Below are 20,540 nucleotides of genomic sequence, written 5' to 3'. Positions count from 1 at the left end.
CCTGCTGAGCATCTAACAGCAGAGCGACAATGTTAGCTACTAGCTAGCAAACATAGTGGCGCATATAGCTGCTAAAGAGCCAGAGCTGGTAGAGACCAAAAACAGCGATGAAGGAGGGAGAATAATATTTATATTCACCAGGTAGTCAGGAACATGACTCCAAAAGAATGACAATGTTGCTTTGTACCTGCCTGATGTGTAATAGGCAACTGTTTGCTAACACATTGGCCTCATCAACTGAAAAGGTGATTATGTCAGTGTTGTGTCCATAACTTGTTTCCACTGCCCCCAAGTGGCCAAAAATCGCACTGGGGGACGCCCAGTTTTCTATTTTAACAACGCTTGGAGAAAACCTTTCCTTAAAATTTTTTGAAAAACTGCACAAATGAAAAATGCTATTTGAAATAATACACCACAATAAGTATATTCTAGCATGGCTGCATATATAGGCCTACTGTATCTGCATTTTTTCCCACATCCTTGTTTTGGCTGAACTTTCTGTAAACTGCAAACAAATTAAAAGATGAATACCACATCTTTAATTAAATGTTTTGAATTTCTGTCACGGGGACTGCACTATTGTTCATGTGTAGGTGTAGGATTGTGCTGGCAGATCTAACTGTAGGCCAAGAAACCGAAGGACATCTGTATTTCCAAAACACTGAGCAAAGGAAGGAGCCTATAATTCTTAATAATTAGTTAGGTGCCACCAAAAACACACTTAAACTTTGAATAACATTATTATAGACAAGTAGTCTGGCTGTGGAAAAAAGTTCATTACAGCCCAGAAACCAGTCGTCGTGCTCAGCAGCACTGTGTGCAGTCTGTCCGCAGGCCTGTTTGATCAACAGGTGTCAAATTATCACTGTGGTTCCCATGACTCAGTCAGTGTGCAACTGCAGATTCAGTAGACTGAGTGGGTGCTTCAGAATAATGCTGCTTCCCTTTCTCTGTGAACTCCCGACATGCTCTCTCTGTCCCCTCCCCTTCCACAATGAGTCATTGTGTTTCTTTCACACTTTGCGCCAGACAGCTCTGTCTGTCTCTCACTAAAGGCATGAAACAATATTTTGAAACAAACGCTCTTCCCTTGTGTGCCTTCATTACTCACACAAATATTTTTGTGTAAGCTGCTAGACCTGACAGTTTACAACGGTCTCTCCCTTCATTGTCCAGAGTGGCTGTTCCAGTCTGAAGGGTGAGAAAGGGGTGTTCTACTTTATTGCTGCCAACTTAAATTAGTAATTAACATTTTCACGTTGTCATTTTCCCATGCAGGTCATTAAAAGATACATTTGAATTGTTCAGGTTTAAACCCACTTCTATTTTCAGCAAACATGTATCCGGAACTGCATGTTTCAATATTTTTATCAGTCATTTTTGATAGAAATTCTATCAGTCCACATTTTGTGAATGTTTGAATTCATCTCACGGGTCAATTCAGCTATGCATGCTTAATCTTGGCTCTGGCAATTGTAACAGCTGGGGGCAGTCAGTAGGTATAAATCATGCAGTCGGTCAGCTCTCTGTGTATGTGCACTCCACCCTGCTGCCCATGTAGCCCAGATTCAGTGAGAAGTGAAGAAAATGTGAGGCTCAGGGTCACGTCTTGGCTCAGGATTGGAGGCGCTTCTTAGTCATTACTACATTAACAAATCTGTTTCGCTTTTGTTCTATATGTCATTTCCTTTGGGACACAGTCAGAGAACAAAAAATAATTCAGGCATGTTACAGAAAAGACTTGGTTAATATCAAAGTTCATACAGATTTTCACTTACTTTTTGTAGCTCTGCATTAATTATGCATTAGTCTTGCTGTGTTGAATGTATTTCAAAAGTGTGAATAAAGCATCCTCATCTGCTGCAGCAAGTCGTTCCTCGCAGATGTCTACAGTGTTTGTGAGGAACTGAAGCATTGCAAATCAATCAGGCAGTCTTTTGATTCAAAGGGAGCCAAACTGTGTTAAGTTAATTAAGTCTGATAGATGCGTTTGCTTTCATAGCTGATTAAGGTGCTCCGCAGAACCCCTGAGTTTATACTTCATCAAAATACTTCCGAAATCTATCAAGGGCTCTGTTTTTTACACCCTTACCCTCTCATTAATTAAGTTGGCCCTGATCATTTTAGCTGATGATTGGAGTCTGGCCAAGAAAACATGGACAATACCGGGATACATGTCATGAACACTTTGGTCTTCCTCCCCTTATCCTGAGTGGTTCCACTTAAAGGTCAACATTTTAAACACATGCTAGTAATGACTGTAAACTATTAAAGACAGACCACAGTGAATCGTTTGTTTCGCAGAATAAAGAAGACTGACAACAACTTTGCAGTTATGATCTATAATTAATAATGGCCTCTTTTCAGATGTCAGCCAGCGTATCCGAAGCCTCTCCAGGATTACATGATAATTGTGTTACAGTTCAATTGTCCATCAAAAGAAATAATGAATAGGTCCAGTCTGCAGTGAACTCATTTGGCACTTGAGTAATGAGGAGTGTTGATGAGGTATTCAGGCCTATTCTTCCTGAGCCAAATCTGGTGTCTGAGTCTCCACAGGGTTATTCTCAAAGCTTAACTGTTGGCCCTCAATTTGAGAGTCAAACAAATCTTACCCAAACATTTCTCAGGCTCGATTGCTGCAATGACCGCTCCAGATGTGAAAATATACTGCATTCAAATATACAGGAAAAAGCATATAGAGCTATAAACACAGATCTGTCTAAGACACAGACCCACGATGCCTTTCTCCACCATGTCTTTTGTTATTTTTGCTTTTGGACACAGTACCCGGCTCTCCTGCCAGACTCTGTTATATCACCGAGCGCATGGATAAAATGTGTTTTCGGTTAATAACTCACCTCATCAGTTTTTCATGGTAAGAGCAAAAGAGGTTACAGAAGAAAAGAATAACTGGGCCTTTTTGTTTGTCCATTTATTCTGTGTTGATGTTAATGCAAGGAGGAGTCCAATAAAAATAAAAAAGAGAGATGAATTTCCATTAGCTTCACCCTACAACGTAAAGTGGATCTCACTTTGTGCTTATTAAAATGAAACTTCTGGAATAACTTTGCATATTTGTGGGAAATAAATTACAGACATATGTGGATCGTCTAATTATCTTCAGTCTTGAAGTGATTTGTCACATTATTGGACCATTTTCACTTCTTTAAACATGCATGCCTCCATGAGGTCAGTAAGTGTAAATCACCAAGAGCAGGCCAGAAAGCAGAGTGTTTGTAGTGATGTTTGCACAATGCTATATTCAAAAACGAAAAAAGACAGAAAAACCAGCCACTGATGTACAGCGAGAAATGGGGATTAACTTTAGATACTAATCAAAGTAACATTAAACGTCCAACCACAGGTAACTGCTACAAAAGCTTGGTAGAACTCATCAGTAAATGCAAGTGGCGATAGTCAGTCAGCGCTGAAATGAGCCGAACAGTCAGATTTGGTCTAAAACTTTGCAGTATTTAAATTTAAAAAAGCTGGTCTCTAACATTAAGCTACTACTGTTGGGAAGGCTGTGCAATGATATATTGGCTTTCTGATGTCCAACTGTGCAACGTTTCCTTGACATTTTTCTGTCTTCTAGCTGACTGGCTCAGTGATAGAATGAGAGCTTCGTGTTGTGTTATTGATAAAGTTAAAACAACAACAAAAAAAGTGCATCTCTCCATGGATTGAGATACTTTCACAGTATTTATTTTTTTAAAAAGACAGAAATCTCACTTTCTACAATATGGGACCTAAAAAAATCTTAAAGGACAAATGCACTGATTTTACACATCAAGTTCAGTTGTACTGTATTTGTATAAGGGTGGAGGTCTCCAGAGTGTAAAAAACAAACCCTGATGATGTCATTGGGATGTCAACAGGGTCACCCTGACTTGGACGTGGACACTCCACAAGTTGCAGGAAATGCAACATGTTTTTGGAAGTTGAACCATTTAAAAGTCAGGACATCTTGGCCTCTGCTGCTTCAGTTTTGACAACTTGTTTTTGTATTATGTTTCAAACACAACCAGACAAAGGACGAAGGTGTATTTATCACAGAAAATGGTGACAGAGGCTGAAAAGTAAACACTTGTCTAAACATACTATCCTGTGTGCATGGATTATAACAGCTGTTACTGTGACTGATCATTGCCCAAAACTGTGGAAAATGGACTTCTTGCACTCCATTTTTTTTACCTTACATCATAGAATTCCAGCACGAAAACACATCACTTATGCAACCGTGGACACTTAAAATAACAATCATTATCACTTCAAAATTACTTCATAACAGCTTTCCTGTCAGGCAAAATAAATTCATGCCAGGACTCACTGGCTGAAGAACAAACTCCAACAAGTTCCGCAAAGCAACAACAAATCCTCAAAAGACTTTACTTGAGTTGCATTAGAGAAATTCTGAAGATTTACAATTTACTGGAAAATTAGACAATCCTCTTTCAAAACTCTTTCAACCTGGGAGTCTCCTCATTACCATCAGAAATATCGCTAAAGATGAGAAATTCCTCAGACTGAAGTGCTTGATAGCACACATCAGGAAAATAGTGACGGTTCTCAGCATCTTTACCAGAGCAAACACACTCTTCACGTGTTGCTGTAATTATTTGTAATCTGTCCTTACGGGAATTTTAATATCAGCTTTTCAAATTGTATTACAAATAAATAACTGCTTTCAACTGTGTCTGTGTCACTAAAACCATAGCCAGTTGTTTTGTTTTGGTTGGTTATTGTAAAAATTCATTTGAAAAAAATAATATTTAGTTTTGCAAACTAATGTCTTTTTCAGGAATTTCATATAGCACTATAATAATCTACTAATAATCTATTATAAATCAATAATTTGTCTTACAACTATTTTGAAAGATAATATGTCTCAAAATGCTTGGTTAATAAGTGAATGCAATTGTTCAAAAAAAATTGAAATGAAATAAAATGAAAATGTGGAACGGATGTAACAGAATGAGAGTATAGATATAGCAACCATAAAATGGCCTTATACAAAAAGCATTTTGCTTACTGTTTGCAATACACATTTTATTTACCATTCAACACATACAGAAGCAGGGAAATATCCACACATGAGTGTGATAATGTAGAAGATCTGTATGACATATCTTCAGAGTACCTATTGATTTATTCCACCTGGGCTGAACGTGCATTCCACATCTGCAAGCTGCTCTGAAAAAAAATAATTGAAATCATATGAAGGGCAAGACCATGAAATCAAAAAGGGAATGAAAAACGAAAACAAAACATGACTAGAAATTTTCAAAAGCTTGACTTGATCATTTGTGTGTTTAAGGATGTGGCCTGTAAATCATGTTGGACTGCAGAGGTGTGTTTAAAATTACAAACAACTACTGCTCAACTACTACTGCTACTATTGTTCATGCCTATAGAAATGATCGCAGCCAGCTTCACTTATTGTATCTGAAACTTACAGCATGGAAGCAGATACACCAGAATGAACAAACCATAAGATATAGTTAAGAGTCATGAGATGGTAGATCAAGGTCTAACAAACTGATTTCCAACCACATTGCAGTATAAATGTTCTGTAGCTGATTTCAAGGTCTTTTCATTTTACATGGTAACAAACCACACAGGACCCCACCCTAAGCTTTAGTCTATGAGTGAAAAAGTCAACCTGGTCAACAAAACGTGTAGCCTACCTGGTCCCTGGAGAATACCTGGTTCTGATCAACTACAGACTGTGCAATGTTTTCAAATAACTCAGTCACTGTTGTTCTAAAGTGACACTCCCAGTCAGAAATCTACTGCCAAGCTGTTTCTAGGCTACAGCTTCTCTAATTTGTTTTGTTCTCAAATAGCAAGCTTCCTTTTAAGCCAAGGCTGATGATAGTGGTGATGCTCAGTTTCCATTTGAAGAGGACATTGCCCCAAATCTGAATAAACAACACTTATATTATAAGTTAGCACAGGGCTCATTGTTGATTTCATTGTGGTATTTCTCTTGTCTGTTCCGCTGGTCACCCATAAAACAGCATTGCTTCATTGCTCAAGGACACTTCAGTATGCTTAGAAGATGGGAGCTGGAACTGACATTTTCATGACAGCCTGCTGGCCTATAGTGGACTTAAAGCTATCACCAGTAATTTCATGCTGAGCTGCTCAAGAGCATGTTTATGGGAACAGTTTGGGCCAGAGGAACCAGTGAGACTTTTTTTTGGATTGAAAAGATACAAATGTAACAAAGACTTTAAATTGGCTCTCCCCAAAGATGACCCAGTCGAACTCTTACAGCTGAACTCTATTAGCAAACAGTTGATACATACTATGCATGTACACTGGACTGATCGGGTCATGGTAGCATTGGTGCAGCTGCTCAAAACCATCACTATATGTTTGTCACAGTATCAACCAGACAGACTCATGTGAACAGACAGAAACAGTGATTTCAGTTCCACTCCCTCCAGTTGTGCGCCAAAATCAACAAGGTGTTATTCAAGGCAGGAAAATAAATCACACTTTAGCTAAGCACTTGAATATGACAGCATCTGCACAGGTGGAGGTTGAGCTCCATTTAGGTTGGTGTGTCTGTCATTCTCAATGCCGGCTGCTTGTTCCATTGTTTTCTTATGGACCATCTTGTACTTTGTCTTCATATCCCTCAGCAACAATAAAGCTTCTTTATATTCTTGCTTGTTAACGCCTGTGCCGTGTACTGCACTGCCTGTACAGAAAACAAAGGGTTACATAAAGAAAGGTAAGGTTATTAAAGGTCAAGATGTCAGGAAGGGATTGTGTCAGAAATGTGCATACTTAAGGCGACTTCTCTTATCGTCACACTCCCTTTGATTTCCTTGATCATTTCATCAACTCTTTCAGTTGGCTGCTTTAGTGGTTTCAGAGGTGGAAGTTCCTTAATCTGTGTACAGAAATAGTATATGCTTGTTACAATTTGAAAGCAACAAAGAGTGCGTATGCAAATGAATTTTGTGAAGCAAAATATCAAACCCTTTTCTCTCTTTCTCTGTATGGCATCTGGATGCTATCAAGTTTTGGTTTTGAGTCTCTGTAAACATTAAGATTCTTCAGTGTGTGTTCCAGCATCCGAACAGCTGTTTGAATTCCTGTTGGAAAAAAAGCATGAATATTCCCCTTCACTATGGGGCCATTGTATAGCTAAACTCTTTAGGGCTCGAGGAAAATGTACAAAAATAAACAGCTGCAGGTTAAACTACAGTCCTCACCAATGGCCTCCACCACTTCAGGATTTGGTTTTGCATCCATCAACATCTCAAAGCAGTCGAATTTTTCAGGACTGCTGTCGTCCTCTTTTCTGTCCTCGTTCCCTGCTGTTTCTGTCTCATCAGCTTGAAGATCAAACTCATATTCAGAAACATCTGCTGCCTGAACATGAAATAACATTCAGTAAAGAGACAAATAAAGTGTGCAGGCCCTAATCCACTATTTGTTTCTGAAAAGTCTTTATAAACATGTAGGTTGTTGAATTCATAATTTCCCAATCAACAGGAGCAATATGAAAATCACAGACACTGCACATGTACATACCTGAGTAACAAAGAAGTGCTCTGTATTCTCTTGGGAAGTGTCGTCGCTGCTGTTCTTGTCCTCCTGAGTTTGTGCATCACAAGGTGCACCCATCAGCATTGGCTTCTTTGGCACCTTTGAGGTGATTTTTTCCACCTGCAATACAAAAATTAAATATAAAACATGAAAGTTAGACATAGACTGTTTAACTTTCATAGAGTGTTATCTGTAGTGTCATGATCAGACAATAGAAATGATGCAGAACATATCCAACCTTCCATCTTGGATCAGTGGACACCTTCAGTTGGGGTTTCACTACTTCTTGTGTCTTTTTACGCTTTATTGTTATCCCCAGTCTCTCTTGAAGGTAATAGGTGAGTAAGGGAAGGTCTCCTGTGTTCAAACAAAGATATGAAGGCAATTTCAGCGATCAAAATTCAGAATCAATCTTTAAAAACGTATTTTATAGGAGAGGATTACCACTTCTTAGTGAGGTCAGAGGGTTGGAGTGGATATCAATTTCACGAAGCATTGGGAAAAGGGCGACAGCCATCAGCGCTTCTTCCTCAGCAATCTGATGACAAAACACTGATGAGACATGTTGGCTAATTTTTCAAATATAGTTGATTTATTTATATAAAATAACAGGCATACCTTGTTGTAAGATAAATTGAGGAACTGAAGCTCTGGTAGTGGCAAACTGGATCCTTTGCAGTTCTCCTCCAGATTGTCCGTGAAAGATCCAGGATGGCAGACCATACACAAGTTTAATGCACATACTCTATTTAAAATGTGGGCTACAGAAACATGGTGATGAAACATCTCAAACACCAACTGCAGAATGAATTACCTGTGAGATTCTCTTGAAATTTTCATCATTTTCAGAATCTGACTCCATGTGGGCTGGTTTGATGGGATAAAAAATGACAACTTCTTTTTGAGAGGATGATGTGAAAACTCTTACTTGCAGGTCTATTGTTAAATTATTTAAATTACATCAAGCAGATTCTTAGCATTTACCAGGTCCCTCTTCCTCAGCTTGCTTTTCAGTAGAAGTCTGCAGAGGTGTTGAACAGACCATTGGTTGCAAGTATGGTATTTCAGAGATGCAGTTTCTCTGTAGGTTTAAATACTTTAGCCTGAAATTAACAATTTAAGAATTAATTAATGTTATTAATTGTGCTTTAAAATGGTAGTCTAGTGATGAATGGACAGAAATGACACAGCCGAGGCCGAAATATCCCACACTCCCCATAATGCATCATAATAGCACTTCCCAGTGTGATAAACGCCTACATTTTCCAACCTCTATGTTCATAGTTTAAGCTCCGGCTCCACAGATGACTTCATACACTGTTACTGTTTTCACGGGCTGAATGGTACTAAAGGGATATGAGTGTCCTTTTAAGTAACACTTTTTTTTTTTTTACTTAAAGTGCTATATACAAAACCACATCATGACCTCTTCAGGTTTGCAAGACTGCTGAAGACTCCAGAGGACAGTTTGTTATCATCAAGCATCAGGATTTCAAGAGCTCTAAATTGTGTTTCTTCTTCTTCATCCGGCCTGTGAGGAAAAAAAAAATACTACAGTACAATCAACCAACATCATGAAATCCATACAGTACATATACTAATAAACAGTGAAAGTATTGTATTTACATACAGTACTACTGATATGTGATGCGTGCACACCATTTATATACCTGGCCGTAGAGCAGGTGTATTGAGTGCCATTTCATTTGTTTTACCAGAATCAGAGTGTGAATGTGGAACATTTGTGCACCCCCTTTTGGTCAATTTGAAAATGCATCTTCACTTTGTGGCCTCTCTCTGTAATTAACTTTTTTGACATGTATTACAACCAATGCATTGATCAAGTATAAGCATGTTTGATACATGATGAGTTTGCAAGCCAAGTCATGACTGGCACAACTGGTTTGAAAGATTGAGGTTGAAAAAGATTACTATAAAACTATAATTTAAACTTTATTATTGGTTAAAGAACTCAGAATATAGTACTATTCATTCTTCTCATCAACTGAGGCAAGGTACTGTATCATGTGCACAGCCTGCTTAAGATGTTCTCTGGAGGAATAACTGAAAGAAGCCGAATGGAGGCAGAGTCAGACTGTAGTTAGAGAATTCATTTGCATTTTGATTGCTTGTTTTCTGTTTTTTTTTTTTTTTTGTTTCCTAGAATAGTAAAGTAGGGTTTTTGCCTCCATCTCACTGGCAGAACATGCATTGCACAATGCAATGCTTGACAGAACTGACCTGTGTATGAAGAAAAAAGAACAAGACCACATTTGCTAATTGAATCAATTATCTACTTGTGTTTCTGCCATTTTCCCAGAACAAATGAGCAAACACAGTTAAAAGAGAAGTGGATTAATTGAGTTGTCTCATCATCGGTGAAGTTCTAAATAAAATAAAAAATCCATTACAAACACTGCAAATAGTCACTCTTATGTCGCTGCTGCATGAAACATAAGTTACTGTTACTAACAGCTCAGTGTGGTCACAGTTGGAGGAACCCAGATTAGGAGGAAGATGATGAAGCTGATTTCCAGTCAGATGAAGGACTTTTAAACATCGAAGTCGGCCGATGGAAACAATATCATCAGTTGACAAACTGTTGTAGGATAAATTCAAAACCTGTGAGGATTTAAATTAAGAATTTAGATAAACATAATCACATCAAGAGGATGAAATAGGAAAAGAAGAGGAGTGTATGGCTTACACAGAGTGTAAGCCTGAGATAACAGTTTACAATGTTACAGATGTTATACAGATTAGCTGCTGAGCTGCCCTGCACTGGCATGAATTAATTATGAATTGTACCCTTCTTCCATCATCAACTTTGTTCAAGCATCAAACAGGCACAAAAAAAATCTGTTTTTTAAAAGGCATAATGTAGGCATCAGTAGAGATTAAACTGGCAGTACATGGTTTCTTTGTTTGTCACCGGATTATAGAAAAGCATGAAAGAACTGGAGATGTGAAAGAAGCTGAAAAAAGAACAGAGAGAGCAGGATAAAGAAAATGAGAACATGTTGGATGGAAATAAACGGCTTTTGAGTTCTTGTTAGGACTAAAAAAGTCAGGTCAAGTTGTGTATAATGCTGTGATGTGTTGATAATCCAGATAAACAACATTAAAAATAATAATAACAAAAGTGTATCTTATAAGTACATTATGTCAAAGTCAGTCATCTTACCTCAAGATAAGGGAAGTCAGATGCGTCAAACGTCATGTTGCAAATCCTGTTTACACACAGATTGAGTTCTCTTAAAGACACAAAACTGCTGAAAGACCCTGTAGAAAAACAAGGGACACTTCAGACACTTGTAACTTTTTTTGCCAGAGAAGATTTTATTCAGGGTTTGCTTGATATGTAAAAATAATCACCTAAAGAGAGGAAGTTAACTGAGGCATCGATGTAAGCAACATTATCAAACACCTTGAGGTCTTCTGGTTTGACCTGTACAGAGTTAGGAAAAACTCTTCAGTCAGTCTTACCCACAGACTACCGAGTCATTTTGACTAAAATGTGAAAAGTGACTCTTACAGAATTCAGTTTCTGTTCACTGATGTCAACAGAGCACAGCTCAGATGGTTTATCAACACAACGTAACTGGAGCTACAACAGAAAATTGAAACTTGTAATTGTAAGCGGTCACCAAAAGACATCTGATCTTGAGTTATTTTGTCAAATAGGCAATTCTCACATAAGGGGATTTCAGTGACTTACCAGGAAGGGCCCATCTAACGTATTACCATCAGCCACCCTGCTGTTCGCTTGTTTTTTATGAGCCTCTTTTATTCTTCTGTGCACATTGCTGTACTTCTGCTCCTCTGCTTTTCTGTAAGCCACAAGCCAATGACCACCACCTGAAAGGAAAGGAAAACTGAATACAATAATATTAGCAGATACTGTTTGCAGATTTACAAATGCAAACAATCTAACAGGGCAGCAACTCACAATTATTTTCATTATTGATTAATTTTCAGATTATTTTCTTATTAACTGTTCATCGTGTTGTCTGTTAAATATGATAAAATTGTGAAAAATAGCCATTACAGTTTCTCATAGCCAAAGCTGTCATTCAAATTGCTTGTTACGTCCTTGTTATGTAGATGAAACAATTAACTATGACAGAAAAGCAGCAAATCATCACATTTTAGAAACTGGAACAAAAGAAAATGTTCACATTTTTCCTTGATTAATGTTTCAAACTGTTAACTGAGTATCAAAAGGAGTTGCTGATTAATTTTCTATTGCGCAACTATTCAGTTAATCCACTAAATGTTGCAAATCTTCAGCCTATTATGTGGAGCAAAATAAAGTGTATTACTGTACAATTACTGTATAATAATTATTTTTGTCATCACAGGTTTAAGGGTGACTTCATTAAGTACTAATCAAAAGGTAGTAATAACTAGTAATAACAATGTATTAGCTAAGTGCCCATGACATAGCATTTTATGAAGCCTTTATTGTAATATCATACCACTTGCTTATAAGGCAGCATTTACAAAGGGTTTATAAGATGTAATCTCTAATGGCTCTAGTAAGAATCATTTATTAATGCTTTATAAATCAGGTATAAGCCATTAATAAAAACAACTTGTGGGTTGCCAGGTAGTTTAAATCCTCCTCCTGCAGGACACCTCTGCGTTTTAGCTGTCTCTTTCATAAATTAGAGGCAATGGGCTGAAATCCAAATCCATTCATAAAGCGTAACATTTATAACTAAAGATTTGATGGATTATAGTAGAACCATTTATCAATGACTTATTATCACATATAGGTGACTGACTTATTGTAACTTTTGCTGATGGCTTAATTGAGAAACACATTACCCTTTATCAATGACTTACTAGCATTTATAACTGCAGTCTTGATGGCTTGAAGGGGGGGTCTATTTACTCAATTTAAACTAACACACTGTCATGCATTCTCAACAACCTGGCAACCCACAGCTTGTTGATAATAATGGCTTGTAACTAATCTGAAAAGCAGCAAAGCTATCAATTATAGCCTATAAAGTGTTATAAATGTTGTTTTATCAGAAAATGCTTGTTTTCACTGCATTAACCTCCTATAATAGTTCTCCCTATTGTTTGTGGTAGTGTCCTTGACATTTTTAATCAATATGTGGACTAGTTATTTTCTTATATAGGCTACCTTCACTTCATGTAACCCACCGTCCTTGCTTCGGCCGAGTAATGCTCGGGCTGGAAAACACCCGGTAGGACAGCTCTGCCCATCGTCAAATTTACACGACGCAGCAGTCATCTCGTTTGACTGTGTAAATCCATTCATCGAGAAGAAAAAAAAAAACTCTTTATGCAAATGTTAATTACGCCTTTCACGCACTGACCTGGCGAAACTACTTGCTCGCAGCTCCTCTGTAATGCTGCGTATCCTAGCAACAGCACGTAAGACGACACGTGCCCTTCCCGTCCGGCGGGGGGCGGTAAGAAGTCAGCGTAGGTGTTTTCTTCACGGCGGAAGAGAGCGCAGACCTGTCCAAAGATTGAATTTTAACGGTGAGATGGTACACCGCTGAGCTAACCTAAAGTGTTTTAAGACGTTAAACAGTTGTTATTATTACCATCATGCGGCAGCTATGTTTCTATCTGTAATGCTAGGCTTGTTATTGCTCATGAAGACGAATTGAAGTCCGACTGTTCGTTTGAGCCGTTGAGCCAGCCAGCGTTTAAAAAGAAGTAACTACACTGCGCAAGTGTAGCGCAGGATACCAGTGGGAGGTTGTTTTTTTTTAATAGTCCTCTCCTGTAACGGTCAGTAGCTAGCTTGTCTGCTACGCAGTTGTTGTGTTAACACAGTAATGGGAAAAATTCACGATAAAGGGACTCTTTGCTGCCTCTTACGAAGCTCGTCAACCGCCGACGTCTACTTTAGCCAGGACGCGTCAATGCGAACACGGAAGTGCGAGTGAGTGTGGGTTTCGCTCCGGAACCATCGTCTTTTCAGATGAACCTATAGCATCAGTGTCGCGAACATCAGAGGTCTCTGGTTTGGCGTGAAATTAGACGGTATAATGCCTTTCACAAAAAGATCAAGGGTGACGAATGGGAAGAGTGAGAAGTGAAGGTAAGGACTTTGTTATGCACGTTTTGTATATGCTGCATGCTGTTTATTCCAGTGCAATCATATGTGGCTTATGAGGAGCTGCTGGAGTGTGAACTCTTAACTGTCAGTCTGTGCTTTAAATGTTGTTATAACAAGACTGAATCATTTGTCATACATTTGGAACATTTTCTATTCACAGGAACTCTGATCCACCATGGGAAACACACCGTCAAAGAGTGGCAGCGGAGAGGAACCGGTCAAAACAACTTTGTTTGAAAAGGAGCCAAGTGGGATAACATACAGAATTCCTGCTCTCGTTTATCTGCAGCACAGTCACACCTTCCTTGCTTTTGCAGAGAAGAGAACCTCACCTTCTGACCACGATGCCAAAATTCTTGTTGTGAGAAGAGGCACACTGAAAGATAATGGATCTGTTCAGGTTATTATTGACACTTTTGCTTTGATACTGAACACTGTCAGCATTAACTGTGCTTGTAATTGTTATCCTTTGCCATGTTTTTTGCAGTGGTCCTCCAGTCAGGAGCTGTCAACAGCATGTCTACCAAACCACCGCACCATGAATCCTTGCCCTGTGTATGAAAAAAACAGCAATACATTGTTTTTATTTTTCATCTGCATCTGGGGAAATACTACAGAGATTAGGCAGCTCATCACAGGTAAGAACAAGGCACGTCTTTGCTGTGTTAGCAGCAGTGATGATGGACAAACTTGGAGTCAAACGAAAGACTTAACAGAGAGTGTAATTGGCGAAACTATCCATAAGTGGGCCACATTTGCTGTGGGTCCCGGCCACGGTGTTCAAATGGAGAACGGCAGATTGATCGTTCCAGCTTACGCCTATTATGTCCCTTACAGATGCTGTTCCTTCCCCATTCCGTTTACAGTCTACCCACGTGCACTGTCTATTTATAGTGAAGACTTTGGGCAGACATGGCATATAGGTAAGATGCTTCAAAAAAAGTCATGTGAATGTGAGATGGCAGAGATCATAGACCACGAGGGCAGGAGTCATCTTTACTGTAATGCTCGTAACACTGGAGGGCACAGATGTGAAGCTCTTAGTGAAAACAGCGGTGTGTATTTTGACAAACCCCACATGGCTCCAGAGCTTGTCGAACCTCCTTCAGGCTGTCAAGGCAGCGTCATTGGTTTTCCTGCTCCTGAATTTGTCCCAAATGATGATGCCGAAAGCAAAGCTTGTGGCACATCGCTCTTGTCTCCAGACACACAAACCTGGCTCCTCTTCATGCACCCAACCAATAAGTCTAGTAGAAGGGACATGGGCGTGTATTTGAACCGATCACCCCTGCACTCTTCAGGCTGGGACAGGCCCAGGATCATCCACAGCGGACCAAGTGGCTACTCAGACCTGGCCTACAACGGAGACAAGGATCAGTTTTCGTGTCTGATCGAGTGCGGGAAAGAGAGTGAACTGGAGCAGATTGCCTTCATGTCGTTTACCCTTAATGATGTCATGCAGACAGGCAGTAAGAAAGAAAAGAAGATGCGTTGAATTGTGGTTGTTTTATTTGTGTATTAATAAAGCTCTCTGACATTCTCCTGCAAACTAAAAACCCAAGCAAAAGCCACTAAATATGCTGTGCAGTAACATCTGTCTGTGTTTACTGTTGTTCTACATTCTGGAGATGATAATGCATGAGTCGTGTGTTTTGTTGTCTCCTTGTTTACATGAAAACGTAATTCAAGTCTTAATAGTATTAATATGCAACTAGCTGTACCAGGAAGGAAACCATTTTTTAAAAGTGGGGTGGTTGATTTTAAGCATGCTGTGCTGGACTGTCATTTTTAAAACAGGCTTTGCGTGTAGCATGTTTGACAAGCACTTCATCCACATTTCTGCATCTTATTAAACTGTCAGTATTTCTGAGCAGTGGAGAGAGTTTGCCTACCTCTTGTTATTTTCATATGACGCTCATAGCAGGCCTTGTAAAGTAGAGCATAGAGTTTCCTCCATGCTCAGTCTCTCCTTTACATTTACTATTCTTTGATTCACATATGCCTTCTACTACACAGTTTAAACCTAAGCCGTGCCACAGCCTGTCAGCGCACAACCTTTTCTGTCGGTCACAGTGGGTGCCACAAAGTTGACAACAAAACTGGACAGAAAAGATAAACATTCAGCTTTTACTTGCCAGCTAATCAAGGAGGATACCGACTAAACTGTACCAGCCAATGGATTAATAGAGATAATGTACCTTCAGCAAGCTACTTCTGTCAAGAGCATTTGGGTTACTTTGTACTGTACACTTATTTTTCACATTCATTTTCAAAAGCTATATTTCACTTAGCTAAATTATTTACTTATTTATTTTCAATTTTCCAGTGCATTTAACATGATTTTCAGAACAGGCATTCACCTTAGCATCAATAAGTACAGTTTTATGACCAGGTATGATTGGCTGGCTGTTGGTTATCAGATGAAAGCATGATGCAGCCGATGAAGATTAACTTATAAAGCTACTAGGAATTTGCACACACCTTGTACTGAGTGATCTTAACATCCCTCTTTGCCTAATGTTGTGAGGCAAAATGCCTCGAAGTGACTCAACACTAGTTTCATTGTGTTTTTGTTGACTGTTGTGGAAAGTGACAAAACCTGCATGAAACATGTATTTTAGTAGAAAATAAAAGTAACCTGTGATCACCTGACTCATCTTCTGGTTAATTTTTTTTTTTTTTTTCTGGTTATACTGTAATTACTGTATTGCTTTAACAGCTGATTGCTTGGATCAAATTAAAAAAGACAAAATAAACAATAATCCTTTGTCAAACAGGGATAAGGAATAAAAGAATAAGGCATGGTTATGGTTGTAAGGCAGCTATACGAAACACTTCATCTGCTGAAGGGAGTATTTTATTCCCTCAGCAGGCGAAAGAGGCAAAGGGCTGCAATGTTCTGAGGTGATCTGAAGCACTTTTGTTGTAAAGCAACCTGTGGGGATTTGACTGTGATTCAACAGATGTGCAAACAGCAGGGATGAATTAAGGACAGGGTGGAACATTTTAGTAGACTGTGGAGTCAGGATATTCTATGCTTGTAAAGACTGACAAATGACATGATGTCTGTAATGTTAAAGGAGTGATAGCGTTTTTCAAACCGCAGTTAACAAATGAAAACTAGCTGTGTGATGACATTTGCATGTTGTTTGAGTATCTGGAAAAAATAAAAATATAGAAAATCTAAAAAAAGATATTCACATCTGTTACCGGAAACAATACACTCAGCAAGTTTATTCTAAATTTGAGTAATTGTCCACAAAACCTGCAAGTCCAGAGCCAACAATAACTCAGTCTGTGGACGTATTCTGATTGGTTAGTTGGTTTGTAGCCATATTCTTACTGATTCATTTTTAGCTGTATTCTGATTGGTTGGTTGGTTGGTTGGTAGCCATATTCTGATGGGTTGGTTTGTAGCTGCATTCTGATGTAGAGTCGTCTCCTGCTTGTTGTCACTGAGCTGCACCAAAGGGAGGAAGTGCTTTGTCTGTATTAGAAACGCAATTACAGGCTTGTCCTGTGATGTAATGAACTAGAACAATCCAATACTGATAAAAAGTAATGTTTTTATGCCTCCTCTTTGGGGGCCGGAGGCATTGTGTTGTTGGGGTGTCCATCTGTATGTCCATCCATTCGTCTCACCATCCATCCCTCCCATTCTCATTAACAACATTTCTCAGTAACGCCTTGAGGGAATTTCTTCAAATTTTGTACAAATGTTCTCCTGGACTAAAGGAAGACCTGATTAGCTTTTGGTTAAAGGTCAAAGGTCAAGGTCATGGTGACCTCACATAACACGGTTTTGGCCATGTGAAAAAGGGAATCCCTTCACATTTGGCACAAATGTCCACATGGACTCAAGGATGAACTGATGATCAGATTTTGGTGCTCAAAGTTCAAGGTCACTTTTACTACACAAAACACATTTTTAGCCACAACTCAAGAAATCACACAACAATAATAACAATTTTCACACAAATGGTTAATATTTTATATGATTCTGTATAAACGCGGATGTAACCTGAGTGGCAGAGGCATATAACTGTGAAGTGATAATTCTAGTTAGTTCTAGGCTTAGTAATTTTCTAGACACAATTTTTTTATCACGGGTTTCTCAAACAGGAGTATAAACTGTCTTCCAGGGGGGACTAGTTTCAGCAGTGGATGGATACACATTTGGTGCTCTAATGAGTATTTATGGTTGTGGGATGGTATCTATGGGATTCATTTAAGATAAACTACAGTAAATATGTTCAATGAAGGAACATGTGAACTGTGCAATGGAGTGGTTTATTGATGTGTTTTTGGAAACAATGGAGCTCTATGGCACAAATGAATAGCCAATATCAGGAGCTGGCAATATTTGTCAGTAGGATCAATTCAGTATTTGTCTTTTTCTTTTTTATTTGTTCTTTTTATGTGGCTATTTCAACAAAATGAAAATTATTGAACACCATCAGCCTTATCCCACTTCAAATGCAAAAGTGAAAGAGCAGATTAACTTGAGAACTAACTGAGCAAGTGTGGTTATTTATAGAATTACTCAACTGATACAAAAGCAACAAGAAAGCAAGGTGTGAGGTGTGCTTTATTAGATGTGAAGGCTTGTATATCTCAAGTGTGTTATGAACTGGCTACAGCTACTTCCTTTCTGTTTTTCATCACCTGGTCCAACCTGCTTCTTCACAGGAAGGATGAATCATGTGGTGAAACCTGTTTTTCTCTGACAGGGTTGGCAGTGAGACATCCAACATTTTTCAGCACATATGATTATCTTTATCAGAGGGCTGCTCACTGTAATACACATATATGTGTCATCTGTCACTCTGATGACATTATGGAGTCCAGTACCAAAGACACTGCAGATGTTTTCTGTTTGTGATAAGTGTGTGCGACATCCTAGGAGGCTTTGCTATTTTAACAGCACAGACAGTGCTGGACACACAGCTGTGATATTTGTCCTTGTACCATCCATTTGAATGACCATGGGGTCCACAGGTGAAGGGCTGCCAGAAATTTGGGAGGATGTGAGGATGACAGGAGACAACTAGTTGCTGGTACAGAAGCACTGATAAAATTATGGTAGCATTCCCATGCTCTTCCATGCTCAGTAAATGCTGCTGCCACTTTGTATACTTGAAAAAAAAATCTGCTCCTTTTTGGTGTAAGACCATGAAGCAGTTCTGTTATTATAGCAGTGACACAAATGTACATTATGAGCCTCACTGGGTGCAGAGATGTAGACAACCTGCTCAGGGCCAAAGGTAGATTCAATGTTTGTTTAGCCGTGGAAGGTTGCATTTTGGTGTGAATGTTATCTACTGGTGTGGAGGTTTGTTAGCATGTCTGCAGAGCAGTGCCAGTTTTTCAGAGATTGTTTAACCACAAGGAAAAAAAACCTCTGTTTGAAGGTTTTTTGCTATTTTGTACACATAAAGTGTGTTAGTTATTAAGCCTTGTAAATGAGTGTATGTTGTCGAGAGTATGTTATTCAGTAAAATGTACAGAAGGAAGCTGAGGACCATCATGGAAACACATGGTATGTGAGAATGGAGGTTAATATAATAATTCACAATGTGGGTAATAGCCCACATTTTGGGATAAGTTGCTCATATGTAGCTCATAAATTAATACCGGTATCCCTGTACATATACTCAAACAAACAGTTTATTCCAAATGTTAACATGGAAGGTAAGTTGACGTTAATGTTCAACATAACAGCTATGATTGGCCTGTTCCAGCTAATATGTTCATTTTGTGAATAGTCAATACAAAAGCTTATCTAATGTCCCATAAACAGGTGAGCACATTTTTGACTCAGAATGATGTTTCTGAATGAAGCCTCTGTGACTAACCTTTTGTCTGAATCCCAATGTAAATGTCTGTAGGTTTTTATGTAACAGGTTAAGAAACACAAAAAGAAACTACCTTTAAAACAGGTGATATGCTTTGTCCCTTTAGGTTAGATAGGTTTGAGCAACAGACATGATACATTCAGTATGAGTTGTCTCTTCTCTCTTTTGGTTTCTCATTGTTTGCAAGACAGTAAAATATAAGTTATGCAGGCAAAGTTACATTTTCAAGGTTTGATTGAAGTATCTATATACACTGAAAGCTACACTCAGTCAAACTATACATCATCACAGAGTGCCAGAAGAGAGCAAAGTTTAGCTGCTCCTTTCAGGAATTTCCTTCATTCATAAATTTTGCCTTTATCTCTTATCTCACTGTGAAACAGATAAGCCTATTTACAGTACAATGTAACCTTGTGCCAGCTAAAATATTCATGTATCAAAACACACCCTGCCCTGGAGATTAGTGTTGTTTTCATGGGAAACCACAACGGGAACAAATCTGAAACCAATACAAAACTAAAGGGAAAAGACATGGGATGCACAGTAGAAAATGAGCTGTGCATGTGTGCAAGAATCAAGGGAACAAATAATTCAGAGAGAGAGAACTCCCAGAGAAATGAGCAGAGAAGCTATATTTTTAGGCTTCCAATCCAAAAAAAAAAAAAAAGTTACATTTGCTAAATCTTACCCCAAGTGACCTGTGGCAAGAATATTATCACATTTGATAAACCCAGACGTATCATTTATGTCCTATCATTGGAAAACTACTAGTTCACCACAGTGTGTCCAGATCTTTGTGTCAGATGCTCCCTTTCCATATAGTCCAACTGTCTCAAACCTCTGATTTAGGAACAATGATGCTCTTCACATGAATGGCATCGTTGAAAGTGATGTGAACATCTTTTGATACAGTTTAGGACAATACAAAGATTATATGTCAGATGGACACACAGATGTGTCTGCAGACTGCAGAGAGTCTTTAAAGCAAAAGTGCCCATCAGCACAGATCC

At 38.7% G+C, this 20,540-nt stretch overlaps 2 protein-coding genes across 5 annotated transcripts; one reads left to right on the top strand and one right to left on the bottom strand.

Annotated features, from left to right (window-relative positions):
- Positions 1-5,013: 5,013 nt before the first annotated feature.
- On the bottom strand, positions 5,014-13,269 carry xrra1 (X-ray radiation resistance associated 1). 3 transcript variants are annotated; one of them, XM_071460900.1, is made up of 18 exons: positions 13,155-13,269; positions 12,921-13,065; positions 11,288-11,427; positions 11,105-11,176; positions 10,945-11,017; positions 10,754-10,851; positions 10,043-10,191; positions 8,996-9,100; positions 8,554-8,672; positions 8,384-8,436; positions 8,188-8,253; positions 8,014-8,107; positions 7,808-7,926; positions 7,555-7,689; positions 7,233-7,392; positions 6,997-7,112; positions 6,802-6,907; positions 5,014-6,712 (listed from the first exon to the last, which is right to left on the bottom strand). In XM_071460900.1, exons 1-18 carry the CDS (start codon positions 13,158-13,160, stop codon positions 6,513-6,515), a joined length of 1,956 nt encoding a protein of 651 aa, XP_071317001.1. In that variant the 5' UTR covers positions 13,161-13,269; the 3' UTR covers positions 5,014-6,512. The 3 variants fall into 3 exon arrangements, with proteins under 3 accessions (XP_071317001.1, XP_071317002.1, XP_071317003.1); XM_071460901.1 differs by having other exon boundaries at positions 8,188-8,250; XM_071460902.1 differs by lacking the exon at positions 13,155-13,269 and having other exon boundaries at positions 12,745-13,003.
- neu3.1 (sialidase 3 (membrane sialidase), tandem duplicate 1) lies at positions 13,005-16,327 on the top strand. 2 transcript variants are annotated; one of them, XM_071460904.1, is made up of 4 exons: positions 13,005-13,657; positions 13,836-14,075; positions 14,163-14,598; positions 14,977-16,327. In XM_071460904.1, exons 2-4 carry the CDS (start codon positions 13,851-13,853, stop codon positions 15,168-15,170), a joined length of 855 nt encoding a protein of 284 aa, XP_071317005.1. In that variant the 5' UTR covers positions 13,005-13,657; positions 13,836-13,850; the 3' UTR covers positions 15,171-16,327. The 2 variants fall into 2 exon arrangements, with proteins under 2 accessions (XP_071317005.1, XP_071317004.1); XM_071460903.1 differs by having other exon boundaries at positions 13,010-13,657; positions 14,163-16,327.
- Positions 16,328-20,540: the final 4,213 nt, after the last annotated feature.

The sequence above is a fragment of the Trachinotus anak genome, unplaced genomic scaffold, assembly GCF_046630095.1.
Source record: "Trachinotus anak isolate AG129_WGS33_773 ecotype Australia unplaced genomic scaffold, CSIRO_AGI_Tana_v1 ptg000024l, whole genome shotgun sequence".
NCBI classification, from domain to species: Eukaryota; Metazoa; Chordata; class Actinopteri; order Carangiformes; family Carangidae; genus Trachinotus; species Trachinotus anak.
This window is presented reverse-complemented; position numbering and strand designations above follow the sequence as displayed.

Bases quoted from the DNA above. Each gene is read 5' to 3' on its own strand.
- xrra1 (XM_071460900.1), bottom strand. The intron at 8,437-8,553 runs GTAAATGCTAAG...CCATCAAACCAG, and splicing joins AGCTGAGGAAGAGGGACCTG to CCCACATGGAGTCAGATTCT. The intron at 7,927-8,013 runs GTAATCCTCTCC...GTTTGAACACAG, and splicing joins TCTGACCTCACTAAGAAGTG to GAGACCTTCCCTTACTCACC.
- neu3.1 (XM_071460903.1), top strand. From the start codon at position 13,851: ATGGGAAACACACCGTCAAAGAGTGGCAGCGGAGAGGAACCGGTCAAA. The intron at 14,076-14,162 runs GTTATTATTGAC...TGTTTTTTGCAG, and splicing joins AAGATAATGGATCTGTTCAG to TGGTCCTCCAGTCAGGAGCT.